The sequence below is a fragment of the Manacus candei genome, unplaced genomic scaffold (genome assembly GCF_025592945.1).
Source record: "Manacus candei isolate 608988 ecotype Guabito, Panama unplaced genomic scaffold, ASM2559294v1 h1tg000086l, whole genome shotgun sequence".
Taxonomy (NCBI): Eukaryota; Metazoa; Chordata; class Aves; order Passeriformes; family Pipridae; genus Manacus; species Manacus candei.
In genome coordinates this window covers 6,381,359-6,394,798 of record NW_026138134.1, presented here as the reverse complement: position 1 = coordinate 6,394,798, position 13,440 = coordinate 6,381,359, and the positions used below count along the sequence as shown (strand labels likewise).

Sequence of the window (13,440 nt, the reverse complement as noted above, 5' to 3'; positions counted from 1 at the left end):
GTATTTGGCAAGAGAAAGGAGTACAAACAAAACAAATAAAAATTCATTTCATGCATCAGAAAAAAAAAAAACCAACACCCAAAAAACCCCCAGAACCCAGGAGAGAAGCTCTTTGTTCTCAGTGGATGCCAACAGCTTCGATGTGAGTGTCCCTGGAAGGAGGGGTGAGGGGTTTTACAGCCTCCTGCCCTCAAACCTTCCACCAGCCCAGGTGGTTCCAGCCTGGCCTTGGACACTTCCAGGGATCCAGGGGCAGCCACAGCCCCTCTGGGCAACCTGTGCCAGGGCCTCCCCCCTTCCCAACCAGGAATTCCTTCCCAACATCCCACCAACTCTGCCCTCTGGCAGAGGGCAGCCATTCCCTGGGCTCTGCCACTCCTGTCTCTCTGCACCTTCCCTGCAGCCCCTCCAGGCCACCAGCAGGTCACCCAAACCCTCAGGTCTGCAAGAGAAAGAAGCCCTTCCTGCATATATTCCATGCTGCCCAGACTCCTGTTTGCTGTTGAATAGGAGATTAATCCTAAGTAACTTCAGCCACATAAATGCTCTCTCACCTGCCTGTCTGGCAGAGGAGCCCCTCAAACCCCCCTGCCCAAGGCACCTCTCCTTGGCCAGAACAACCTCCCCAGAGCTGCTCTCTCTCCACACCACACTGTCCAGTTAGAGTCTATCCAAGGTAATTTTAATAACTGTGACTTGGGTGAGATCCATCTCAGCCTCAGCTAACAACCTCCCTCTGCAGAGGAGGAGAGACCCACAAAGAGCTGACAGCAGATCTACAAACGACCTTGATTAGCTCAGTTACAGGGGAAATCACACCACTTTTTAGTATTATGATTACTTTGCTGTAATCACTTCACAGTGATTTACTTTTCAGTACCACTAAGGTGTAAACTCAGAAGATGTAACACGTTCTCTACGCTCTAAAACACTGAAAATGAGGGTTTTCTAAAAAAAAAAAAAAGAGAGAAATCCACAGGCTTTTATGTGCAACACCTGCACCAAGTTTTTCATTTATAATTTAGGTAGAAAAGCAGTTCACAAATCATGATGAACAAGGTCTGAATAAACACAGCAGAGATTTATGTGCAGAGCAGAAAACGACTGCGGGCAGGGTTTTGTTTGTCCCTAAAAGGATTCTGTTGGAGAGATTAATCCCATCCAGCCAAGAGCATTTGAGACATTCTGTACAGACAGTTCAACAACTGAGTCAACAATTTCATCCCTGGCCACCTCAGCCCCACTCAGAAAGGAGAGACCCCATTTACAGAAGAGCATTAGAGCCAAAGGGATTTCCCATCACCAAGAAAATTCATGAGGGGCACTGGGTTTGGTGTTGGGTTGGATTTTTTGGTGTGGGGTTTTTTTTTGGGGGGGGGAACGGGACGTGGTGTTTGGGGTTTTTTTTAAAAAGTAAGGAGCAAAGGAAAAAAAGTCACCTGGAATTTGCTCAAATGCAGAAATGCAACACCCAGCAGTTGGCAGCCAAGATGCTCCTGTTGCAGCAGTTCACACCGTGGATTAATAACCCTGCCTGGCAGTGTCACATGCACAGTTAACCAGCAATAGTATGGAGGATCAGTAGTTATAATAATAATAATAATTTAGCTGGGCAGGTAACTAAGCTTTTCTGTTAAAGTGCCAAGGAAGGGGATCTCTGTGAGGGTGGCAATGCAGCAGTGGGGACCAGGAGGTGTTAGACAAGCATCCAGTGCAGCTCTGGGGGGCAGGGGCTGCCTCGTGCCCAGCCCTGCCTGCACCCCAGGGCCAGGGTGCTCCCAGGGCTTCAGGGCCAGGGGGAATGGAAACAAGAATTTCCTCAGTGTGATTCCCACCACAGGTTCCTACTCAGCACATCAGGAGAACCTTCCACTGGCCACAGCTGGGAGTCCACGAGCCAAAGCCCCCCGAGACCCTCGGGCAAGCAGCAGGATGGTCTCAGACAAATCTTCTGTTTCTCTTTAGAATCTGCAGGTTCAGACTCGTGGCTGGGCCTTTAGAAAGCTTTTTGCACAAGACAGTGATGGTCAACACCAGATGTGCAGAGAAATCAGTAAAAAGCAGAATCTTAAAGGCTTTCACCATTGTACCTTCCTTTGATGAAAAGAGCAAGCAAACAACACCAAAAAAAATTCTTTCTTTACATCCATTAAAAAGGGCAAATTCATTACAAGTAACCAAAAAAAATGTTAAAGAGAAAAAACTCGGCTTAAACCTTTTTTTCCTTGTTACAAAATACTGACTCTTTCAAATTAAACATTTTTTTTTTAAAGTGTTCTGTGTTTGTTTCTTTTTTTTTTTTTTCTCTGAACTGACATGATCCTCTGAAGCAAAGTTATCTGCTTTCACACCTTGGTGGGACCTTTTCAAGCAAATATTGCTTTATTTCGTTTTCTTTTTTAAGTTTCTAACAGAGCAAAAGCAGAGTCACTGCAGAGAGAAGCAATGAAACAAAGGAGGACGACGTTGATGGACTTCCCAAGGTCGCTGCAGGTGCCAGACAATGGTTCCCAGGAGGGGAAAATATGGTTGTTTAAAAACAAATTTGGTGCATGTGGCAAGCGTGGATGTGTCCCGTGAGATCCAAGGTGACATGTATGACGACAGACATAGGAAAGGGTAAGGGGGGGGAAAAAAAGGGAGAGGGGAGGGAAGAAAGGAGGAGGAAGAAAAAAAGAAAGAAAGAGAGAGAGAGAAAGAGAGAAAAATAGATAAAAAAAATTAGGTCATAAATATAGAAAACATAAGAATCCAAGGTCTATTTAATTTCGTAAATTAAAATGGCTCAAGGGGTTCAAGGATCAGCACATTCACCACAAAAGGGCTGGGGCAGAAGCTCAGCAAAGCCCAAAGCTGCAGAGCAGGGTCCAAGGCAGGGCTGAGGGGTTTGCAAGCAAATGAGATTAAGACTGATGGAACAGAAGGCTCAGCAAGAAACACAAGGAAGTGGTTATCTGGTATTTGAAAGGACAACGCTGCCTTTTACACCGACAAAATAAAGGGAAGAAAAGCTTTTGTGGAGCAGACAATCCACCTGCCTGGCCAAGCCCTGCCCCAAAGCCTGGACTTGGATATATCCAGGTGACTAAAACCCTGAGGAAGCACCAAGGTCTCAGGAATACCCTGACTGTTCCCTTCAGCTGCCTGTGAACCACTCCAGTGCAATTACTGTTATTATTATTACTGAAAACAGTGCCCTTCTCCTTCCAGCCACACTGTGCAGAGGATGGTAACAAAGGGCTCTCCATGACAAATAAACACACATCTGGTCTGCAGGGAACTCCCAGCTGTTGTTACCAAAGCCATGTGAGAGGCACTGGCTCTGACCTGCCCTGTGTTGCTCCTTTTGAAATCAAACTGTAAAAGCAAAACGCCAGGAAAACAAAAAGAGGAAGGGAAGGAACACCCAGAGCCCCTTCCCTGCTGCAGGCTGGCACTAGAGCCAGCAGAAAACCTGCTCCCTGAAAATATTCTCCTTCATGCTGTTGGGCTGGGGAATAGCTCAGGGAACCAAAGGGTCTGGAAACACCTTGCGAGGCCAAAATGGCAAAAACCCCGAGAGACAGAGCCCCAAAGCCAGCTCTGAGCACGTCACTGCTCAGGGCTCTGCCAGCACCTTCTGAGGAACAGCTGCATCCAGCTGCTGGGGCAATCCTGCAGCACATCTGCTCTCCCAAAACCTGCTCTTCCAAGTGCTTCTGACACTTCCAAGCGTAACATTTGAGCAGCAGCCTCGAATCCTGGTTCCTCCTGCACTCCACACCAGCCTAAGGGAGGGGGAACTCCAGAGAGGACAGAGAACTTCCACCTTTGACAACAAACTGGGCTTTTCTGCCCGTTTTTCAGAGGGTCCCTGCCCACGTTACTGTTGGATTTAAAGGGCTCAGTGGCATCTGAGCTCGTTACCCCTCCCATTGCCCTGGACTACAGCACATCCCTGTGTGCTCCAGAGCCAACAGCACTCCCAGACTTTATCCCTGTGTGCTCCAGAGCCAACAGCACTCCCAGACTATCCCTGTGTGCTCCAGAGCCAACAGCACTCCCAGACTTTATCCCTTTGTGCTCCAGAGCCAACAGCACTCCCAAACTTTGCTGAGGCCCCTCCCAGTTGTCCCAGGAGCTTTGTTGTCCCATGGGGCACGTGACAAAGGCTAAAATAAAACACCAGCACAAGAAATCAGCAGTGGCTGCACACAGAGGACCGTGGTGGAACAGAAAGACTGATCAGTGCTCGTGACTTAACTGGGGAGACACATCCCAGGGCAAAGGAACCACTCACTGCTGTCCCAACCTCGGGGTTTGGCTGCTCAGCTCTGAACTGACCTCAGGACACCCTCTGCCAAACCACCCTCACCCTCTGCTGCCACACCAGCCACAGTTGTCCTTCAAATGGGTGAGGGGAGTCAGTATTAGAGCTGTTGAAAATGAGAATCAGAGAGTAAGTTGCTTAATGAGTTACTGAAGGTTCTTCCACCCAAAACTCCAGCCTTGTTCAAAAGGCCCCCCACCAGCCTCTCTTTGGCCCTGTTTCCCTCCTCCTCCTCCCTGCCACACACACTGTCCAAGCCCAGCCCAACTGGGTCACTCATTTGTATGCTTAACAATCCTCCTGTGCCTCAACCAGGGATTTCAGCATCCACACTGCACAAGGTCTCAGCTGTTCCCTTCAGCCAGGCAGGGAGGGGGCAAAGGAGGGGGCAGAGCAAGGGCTGAGTTCTCAGGGCAAGGGAAAGAAAACAGTTGTTCTGAAGGAAAACCACGAGACTGAGTTAATCTGGAAGACAGAATGGAATCAAATCGTTCCCCTCAGCGTGGACTGTCAGCACCAACCCTGGCAGGAACTCTGGCTGTGCAGTGAGGACCTGACTCAGGAGATCTTTAAAACTGCCCTGTCTTTAACCAGCACAACTTTCAGGTACAGGTAGCCCAGCAATTCCATCCTGAGGTTTTGGTTGCTTTGTGTGGGTTTCTTCCACCCATTTTTTTTTTTTTAGATGTCCACATGTAGAGAAGAAATTCTGACTGGCCTTTCCACACCTTGCAAACTGCTCAGTTCCTGCAGCCCAGCTGATAGTTCTGCTTGGTTTTCACAGCAATTGTCCTTAAACCTCACTTTTTAAGCACACTAATGAGTAAAGTCTGTCTGAAACAAGAGCTTCCAGCAGCATTCTAATAATTCTTTTTAGTGATTTTTCCTAATTCCCTCCCCAACATTAAGCAGGTGCTGTTTGAAAATTACTGTAATTTGATCATTTGATCTCCATTTCATTTAATAAAGAGATTTTCACTGTCTCCTTTCCCAACCACTGGCAAACCTCCTTATGCCTTTATTCCTCCAAAGGCTGAGCTGGATGGACAAACAAGCAGTAAAAGCAAGCCCAGAGCAGATCTGGGGGGGAAACCTGCGTTGTGATTGCAGATTGCCCCACAGATAGAAAGAGTTTAAAACGGGCCCCCCACTTTCTGAGCCCAGAGAAAGTCTCATCTGGCAAAAATCCTGAGCCACAGAAAGCCAACCCTCCCTGGGAACAGTGAGGCAGGGGTTTGTCAGGAGCACTCCCTGCTGTACATACTGGAACACGGAGCACAGGTATGTACACTCAGGCCAGAACTGAGCTTTGGATGGGGAACCAACCGTGATCGATGGGCTGGAAGCAAGCGAGTCTCAGGGTTACTCAGGCACATTAAAGGAGGCAGCACCGGTGCATTAATTGAAGCAGAAAACAACAAAAAGCTGTGCCGGGCGTACCTGGGATGACAGTGGGCTGGGCAGACGTCCTGAAGGCGTAGTGGGCGGGTTTGGACTTGCCCTGCTGGTTCTCTGCCACCACATAGACCTCGTAGTCGGCGTTCCAGTCCAGGGACTTCAGCATGACGTGGTCGCTGCCCGACGGGAGCCTGATCTCCGGCTTCCACTCCGAGGAATGCTTCTGCAGGGCAGGGACAGGCAGGGAGACACAGCCCCGGGTCAGCAGCCAGCCTGCACAGCTCTCAGGGGGCTGGGCATGGGGACAGGAGGCTGCAGCACCAGCAGGCAGCACTCAGTTAGGGCAGAGCATCACATCTGTGTCCCTCAGCCAGGGCACAGCATCACATCTGTGTCCCTCAGCTATGGCACAGCATCACATTTGTGTCCCTCAGCTATGGCACAGCATCACATCTGTGCCCTCAGTTAGGGCAGAGCATCACATCTGTGTCCCATCAGTCCACTCAAACAGCTCCCAGGGGGCTCAGAGGATGGTCCCAGACCCCTCCCAGTGGTGCCCAGTGGCCATAAACCAGAGCACAAGTTCCACCTCAACACGAGGAAGAACTTCTTCCCCTGGAGGGGGGCAGAGCCTGGAAGAGCTGCCCAGGGAGGGCGGGGAGTCTCCCTCTTTGGAGACATTCCAAACCCACCTGGATGTGTTCCTGTGCCACCTGCTCCAGGTGACCCTGCCTCAGACTGGATGATCTCCAGAGGTCCCTTCTGACCCCAACTACTCTGTGAAAACCTCCTCTCTAAGTGGAGAGGATGAGAGAGACCAAAACAGCCTCTTTCCTGCCCAGAATCCTGTTTTCTGAATTACCACACCCAAAGAAAATCCCTCATTTCCTCCTCTCATCTTTGCCCCATCATTAGACCACTTTCAGGGGGGCAAAAGCTGCAGCTTCTCTACCTCACAAAGCACTTTAAGAGTGTTCTTACCTATCTTAGCATGTCAAATTTAAATCATTTGAGTGACAGAGATTTACCTCTTAACACAGCTCTGGCCTGATTGAGCACCCCCATTCCATTCCCAGCCCGGCCTGGCCTTGCAGATGCCAGCTTTAGGGCTGTGTGGCTGCCCAGGGGGCAGGGGACAGGCTGGGGGGGGTCCTACTCACAGCTTTGTACTTGATCAGGTAGTGTCTGATGGGGGAGCCGCCGTCGTCCTGCTTGATGACGTTCACCTTGATGGAGTTCCCATCCTCTCCTATGTGCCCTTCCAGCTTGGGAGCGCTGGGTTCCCCTGGAACAAGGGGGGATTCAGGTTGGTTTGTTAAAAAAAAAACCATTGGGGGAAAAGTGCTCAAAAGTCAGAGGAATAGTTCATTGCCCTGGGGGTATCAGAGCCATCCTGAGCCCGGCACTCTGGGTGTCTGGGGCACAAATATCTGCCAGAGCCAAGGATTCCCTGCACTGGGCAGTTTGTTTCACCAGCACAAGTTCCCATTTTTGTGGGTGCTGGAAGCAGAGGCTGAGTGACAAAGGCCCCCCCCTTCCCCAGGAATATCCTGGAGCCATGACCAGATATATCCTCTCGACTTCTGCTGCAAAAACTGATGTGGAACATCCTGAAAACACCAAGGTGGGGGATGTGGCAACCAGGCTGCTCCTGTGGGACGTGGATCTAAAGAGCATCACTGAAAAGGGACATTATTCCTGAACACACACTCCCAGATACACCAAAGTGAGGTGAAATACAGCTCACAAATGATCCAGCTCTCAAGGTATCCCACAGGGAACGACACCAGAACTCTGCAACAGTGAGATCTGCGACCTCAGGAGGAGCAAATGAGATCAAAATTGGATGCTGAAGTAACATTTGTGACTTTTTTTAAAGCTCAGCCTGCTGCTGAGAATAAAACTTTTTTAAAAGACTTATTTCTATTCAATACTACTAAAAGTGAAAGGAAATAATAAGCCAGTTGTACTAAGATCAACCCAAAACCCATCCCCAATTCTAAATCTGTTCTGTCTGGATTTGTATTCAGCTCCTAATGGGAAGCACATGCATTTCTGACTGGCCAGAGAAAAGTTAATCTTCCAATATAATTCAGAAGTTGATCTTCATTAGTAATCTGAAACCCTTCCCCCTCCCCATTCCTGGCCAAAGAAAGGATTTGAGCACATTTTGTTTGGTGAAACATCAATGAGAAAACTGCAAGGCCTGGACTGACACAGTAATTTAAGATTAATTCCATTTTCTTGCACACTCTCACATGCTCTAACATCCCAGCTGCTCCCAGAAGGCAATTACCACCCATGGACACCCCCATGGGAGACACACACAACTGTGTTTCACAACACAGCAACTTCTGTTAAAGATGTACAGAGGCCATGCTCCCTTTTCCCAGGTTTTATTTTGCTTTTCCAAACCCTTGCTCTGTCTATGCCCCCCTTACAAGGCTCCCCCATAGAAGCTGGACACTGCAGAGCTGGATTCCACCCTGGGACACATCAGATTAACCAAGCAATTGTATTTTTTTTTTCTTTCCTCAATCCTAAAAGAAAAACATCACCACAAAGTTACAGGTTCTGACCACTGAGTTAAGAAGCTACTCTGCAACAACACTGGTTATTCACCAGTAATTAAACAAACCCAAATGTCTGGTTCTATAGGTTTTTTTACACAAGAAACCAGCTCCCAGTAACAACTGGGAACAATTCCTGGCCACTGAGCCTAGGCTGAGCCATTCCAGAGCAGCAATTCTGTGGGTGTGAGCAATGGGTCACTGCCAGCTGGGCAGGGCAAGATCAGCATCTCCTGGGGCTCTTTGCCACCCTCACCTCAGGGAGATAATGAGCAATAAGTAAAGAGAATCTGGAATGATAAGGGAACACTGTACTTACAGAATTTGACCTTTTATCTAACACAGGATGGATCTTTTTTTCCAGTGACTGAGCACCAAGACTAAGAGGAACATCCTTTGAAAAGATGCTCGTTCTTGATTTTAAATGTCAGAGATGCTGCTGCTCTTTATACACAGCCATTCCCATGATTAATTACCTTCTCTGCTGAACCTTTTCTTCACTTTGAATTGCCTGATTTCTAATTCCTGATTCCTTCCTTCCCCAGTACCTCAATTCCCTCCTGCCCTGAGAAACTATTCTGTTCAAAGAGGAGAACACTGAGCACTCCTCAGGGCTGACACCCAGCAGGAGGAGTAGAGCAAGCCCTGCTGAAAATACTTCAGCTTTCTCTCCATAATTACATGGCATTTCATTTCTCTTAAGCAGGTGGATGTAATCCAGATACAACGGGGCTGTAAAATGAAAACTGGGTTAGTGTGTCAAACAAAGGAGGAAGAAGTTTAGTGGGGAGAGTTTAGTCCAGCAGAATCAGCAGCCCCAGGATGAGTGAAGATGTCAGTAGCTGAAGAGAGAAGGTTGTCACCAGCAGGTTAGAGAAGCAGCTCATGCTCACAGACATGCATCCTCCCTCCAGCCCGGGGCTGAAAGGCAAAGAGCATTACAGGGGGGCCTCATGCCTGGGGAGCTCCCACTCACACCCAGCTCGCTGGGCACGTTGCAGAAATCTGCCCCTTCCACCTCCTCAGGGGCATTTTCCAGCCTTAACGTTCCACAGAATGTGGGGTCCTTGAGGAATCCCCCTGGGGCTCAGTGAGAGCCACCAGCTCCAGACACACCAGACTTCCTCTGGATCCTCATTTTCCAAACATCTGCTTCCAACCCACTCTGCTGCAGGAGCAGGGACGCAGGACCTTGGGCTTCCACACTGCTGGGGGATCCAGCCTGAGCCCAACTTCACCCACAGGACACTCTCCAGGACAAAAGCAATCCAAACAGTGCTTCAGCCTGTGGGAGAAGCCAAGAGATGTGCCCTCCTTTAACTCTCAGAAAGGAGCTCTCCAGTGCTTGGCTGTGCTGAGGAAGCAGGACTGTGCCTCCAGGAGGGGTCAGTGATGCTGGCACTGCCCTGGCAGGGCACACATCCCGAGGGAAGCTCAGTCATCCCTTCCCTGGGCTCCAGAGGTAGCTCAGAGTGAATCTGATCTGTACATGAAATCAGGACTTTCCTGCAGGCTCCCAAAGGCTGAATCACTCCCTGCTGGCTCCCACACATGGTGTGAGGGGAGCTGAGGACAGTGCTCTTACGCTTCCAAATGGGTTTTTATCCACTCCTGCTAAGCCATCAGCACCAACAATCTCCTGCTGCAGGGCAGCAGTAAATGGCTCCTGGTACCCTTGCACTGTTCAGTTTACACTCAGTGCTTCCTTGACCTACTGCCAGTCTGATGGAGTTGGGTTTCAGCAGCTGGTTTTATTATTATTCCCTGGTTTTCAGAGGGTGCCACAAGCACCAGGAGTGCAGGAAAACTTCAGGTGGGGGGAGAATATGAAAAAAATCAGCACAAACTTCTCCCTGGTGCCAGGGCACTCAGTGTGTGCTGGACCCCAGAAGTGACAGCAGTGCAGGTGAGACACCTTTTATCACACCTCTCCTCTGCCCACCTGGGAAAGCAGCTCAAACTGGCCACCAGACACTGCAGAACTATTTAGGCTGAGCTTAAATCCTCGCCCAGCTGGCACCAAGGAAAGATCCTGCATCCTTGCTGTGCTTAGAGACTACAAACTGCTGTTGAGGGTAATTTCTGCCACACAGGAACAAGGAAGGAGCTGATTTCTGCAATCTCTGACCATTGTGTAAACAGGAGTAGATTGTGACCTGAGCAGTCACAACTGGAAAGAGACACCAGGGAAAGTCTCCACGAGTGGTAAATACAGAGAAAGAACAGCTCAGGAGGTTTCAGAATGCACACAAGAGAAGCAAAACACCAACAGTCAAAAAGAAGGAACAAAAAACATGCAAAAACGAGACAACCAAGTCTTCAGCCCTCCTGGAGTCCAACCAGAGAGGGCAGAGACCCAGGGAAGAGGGGTTTCCTCTGTGCATGCAGTCATGTGGGAAGGTTACTGGTGTTAGTTCTGTTTTCCTGGCAAACCCCAGCCTAAATCCTTTCCTGGATTGTCCAAGACAATAAGGTGAGCTCAGAATTCACAGGTTGAAAAAAAAGCCAATTGCTTCCTGGTTTTCCCAGTCCCTTGTTGAGCTGGGGCAGCAGAAGAGTTTCCCTCCCTCCTCCCCTTCAGGTTATGCAGAGCATGAAGCAAAGTTGTAAAAATCCCAACGCTGCAGGAACTGTTGTCACTGCCACACACTTCACTTGGAGGTTGATTCCAGCTCCAGGAGCTGCAGGGGTCAGTCATTTGCTTCTTGATTTCATGGAGATCAGCAGCTACTCTGACATGAATTTGGGTTAAATCCTTGCCAGGCTCCCAGATACTCCAGGGGTGGGGCAGCAAGAAAGTTTCAACAGCACCTCTGATGGAAACTGTGTGAGGTGGAGCTCCCATCATGAACTCTGGGTGTGCTATTTCATAGTATATATACCATAGATGGCATTATATCTATATTATAGTGTATACATACAGTATTTTATAGCAGAGCTCCCATTCGAGCTGTGCTAAAGTTTTACTCACAGTAGAAAATATTATTTCTTAAATCTCAATGTGACATGTATTCCCAATAACTAGATCTCAGAGACAGAGAATTTAGGATTCTTTTGGAAGGCTGCTAAACATGTGCAGTGTGAATGTGTGTATATATACATATAAATATATATATATACATACACCTCCACAAATGTGTGTTGTACAGGGGCAAAATGCTGCTAAAGGAGAGGCGGTGTTGCCACAACCCCCCATCAAATACCAGCCTGTGGTTGGTACCCTGAGGGGCAAAGGGATTCTGGCCACTGGTGTTCATTCCAGAGAGTGTTCCAGAACCTTCCTGGGCAGCTCCTTGCTGGACTCTGAGTGAAGAAGCAAATGACCGAGCCAGGGGATTTTTGCCTCGGTTTTTTTTTTGTTTTCCCTCCAGGTTTTTTCCAAGCTCAGTGCAGGAGCCTGAGGTGGAGTTAATGCAGAAGTGGAGTCCTTCACATGCAGACAAAGTGATGAGCAACTTCTCCAAAGGGGCTCGTGGGAGGATTTGTGGAGTGACGGAATTTGGAGCTCCCCGGTCGGTGACCAGAGGGGAGTCCTCACCCCAAATCTAGGCAACCAATCAGAACAAAGTGTTTTACCTTCTGTTCACCAGCGAGGACGACATCAGCAGCACCATGCAAGCCACATGACAAAGTCACATGATACGCACGCACATGATTTGGTTGAAAGGAAAGTGGAGGAGGTCACATGGAAAATACAAAAAAATTAAAAAACTGATGTAAACAATGGGCAAGGGAAAAAAATCAACAACAGAATTACAGACTAAATAAAATAGGAGCAAAATTAAATTAGCCAGTATACATCAGAAACACTGGGGAGACAGTAAAACCGCCTGGAAAATAAGAATATTAAACCACAGAAAGCACTGGGTTATGACCTGGGTTAGGCACAGCTGCGTCACTGCTTAGTGATACCACGTCAGAGAACAAAAGGAGCAAAAATTATTGCAGAGTGTGTGCCAGAAATGCTGGAGGAATCCACAAGACTGTTGGAAAGAAAAAGGGAATATTGTTACTCAGACACAGCCGAGGTGGAAGGGGCAGAACCCGCCCAAGGGAGGACAAACCTTGGCATCCCACACTGAGGTGTCCTCCCCTCTGCAGGACAAGGGTCTTCCTAAATAACAACAACAACAACTGCAAGAGAGAAAAGCCTGCTGGGGGTGAACGTTTCCAAGGCCAGAGCTTTCCATCAAGGAGCTGCAACTGGAATGTGGGCAGTGAGAGCCTGCCCTGGGTGCCCCAGCTCTGCCCCCCCCGGGCTCCACTGAGGCTCTGGGTGTGCAGGGGGGTTCTGGCAGTGGGGAGAGGGATGAAGAGCTCTGCTCTGGAAATGAATGACCCAGCTGGCCCACGGGAGACAGCAAGTGCTGGAAAAGATGAAGGAATGTGCAGTGTGTGACAGGGGAATGGCACAACATCAGGTGTCACAGCAGAGCACACGCCAAGTCCATGCTCCACTTCCCTTCCTAAATTACTCTCTCCTTTATAACTTGCATTTTTCATGCTCATCCCTCTGTCTCACCTTAATGAGGCGACTTCACAGTGCTCTGGTACTTCCCTGTTAATGTGATGTATAGAGAATTAAACCCTTAATCTTTTGGGTGCTTGTTCCCTGACAAGATTAAGGACACGCCATTACCAGGGAAAAAACTGATGGTACAAAATGTAAAATCCATTTGTTACAACAGAGCTCTCAATCTGTTCTCTGCAGTTATAAATACAGCCTCACACAGCTCTGGGCAGGGGCATCAAGAAGGAGGGAAGTTTACTGGGCTGGAAAGGCAAAGAGTGTCTTCTGGTCATGAGGAAACACGAGATTTCAAACGAGGCAAGAGAGGCTGCCTGTCAGATCACCTCCCCAGGAGAGAAGGCTTCAGTTAAAGCTGAAGGGCAAAATCAGCAGCACAAATATACAATGGTTTGGGTTGGCAGGGACCTTAAAGATCACCCAATTCCAACCCCCTTCCACTAGACCAGGTTGCTCCAAGCCCCATCTAGGCTGGCCTTGAGCCACAAGCAGAAGCTTCTGAGACCCAGAAGCCACTTGGAAATGGTGTGTTCAGTTCAGAACCCTGCAGTCATCCCCTGCCATGGGTGGGAGGCAGGCAGGCAGAGCACAGACTGCCAGGGGAATGAGGGACACCCAGAGCTCTGCTCAGGGGC

General features: G+C 48.9%; 1 protein-coding gene across 12 annotated transcripts in view; it reads right to left on the bottom strand.

Moving 5' to 3' along the window:
• The window catches only part of NCAM1 (neural cell adhesion molecule 1), a 90,516-nt gene that overhangs the window by 9,209 nt on the left and 67,867 nt on the right, over nucleotides 1-13,440 (bottom strand). For 8 of the 12 annotated variants that reach the window (XM_051812151.1, XM_051812152.1, XM_051812153.1 and 5 more), the window contains 2 exons: nucleotides 6,868-6,992; nucleotides 5,750-5,930 (listed from right to left, as the gene is read on the bottom strand). In XM_051812151.1, coding sequence (XP_051668111.1) covers nucleotides 5,750-5,930; nucleotides 6,868-6,992 — 306 coding nt within the window. Of the gene's footprint in view, nucleotides 1-2,133; nucleotides 2,488-5,749; nucleotides 5,931-6,867; nucleotides 6,993-11,853; nucleotides 11,857-13,440 lie in introns of those variants that run through there. The other 4 variants (XM_051812157.1, XM_051812158.1, XM_051812159.1 and 1 more) reach the window with 2 other exon arrangements.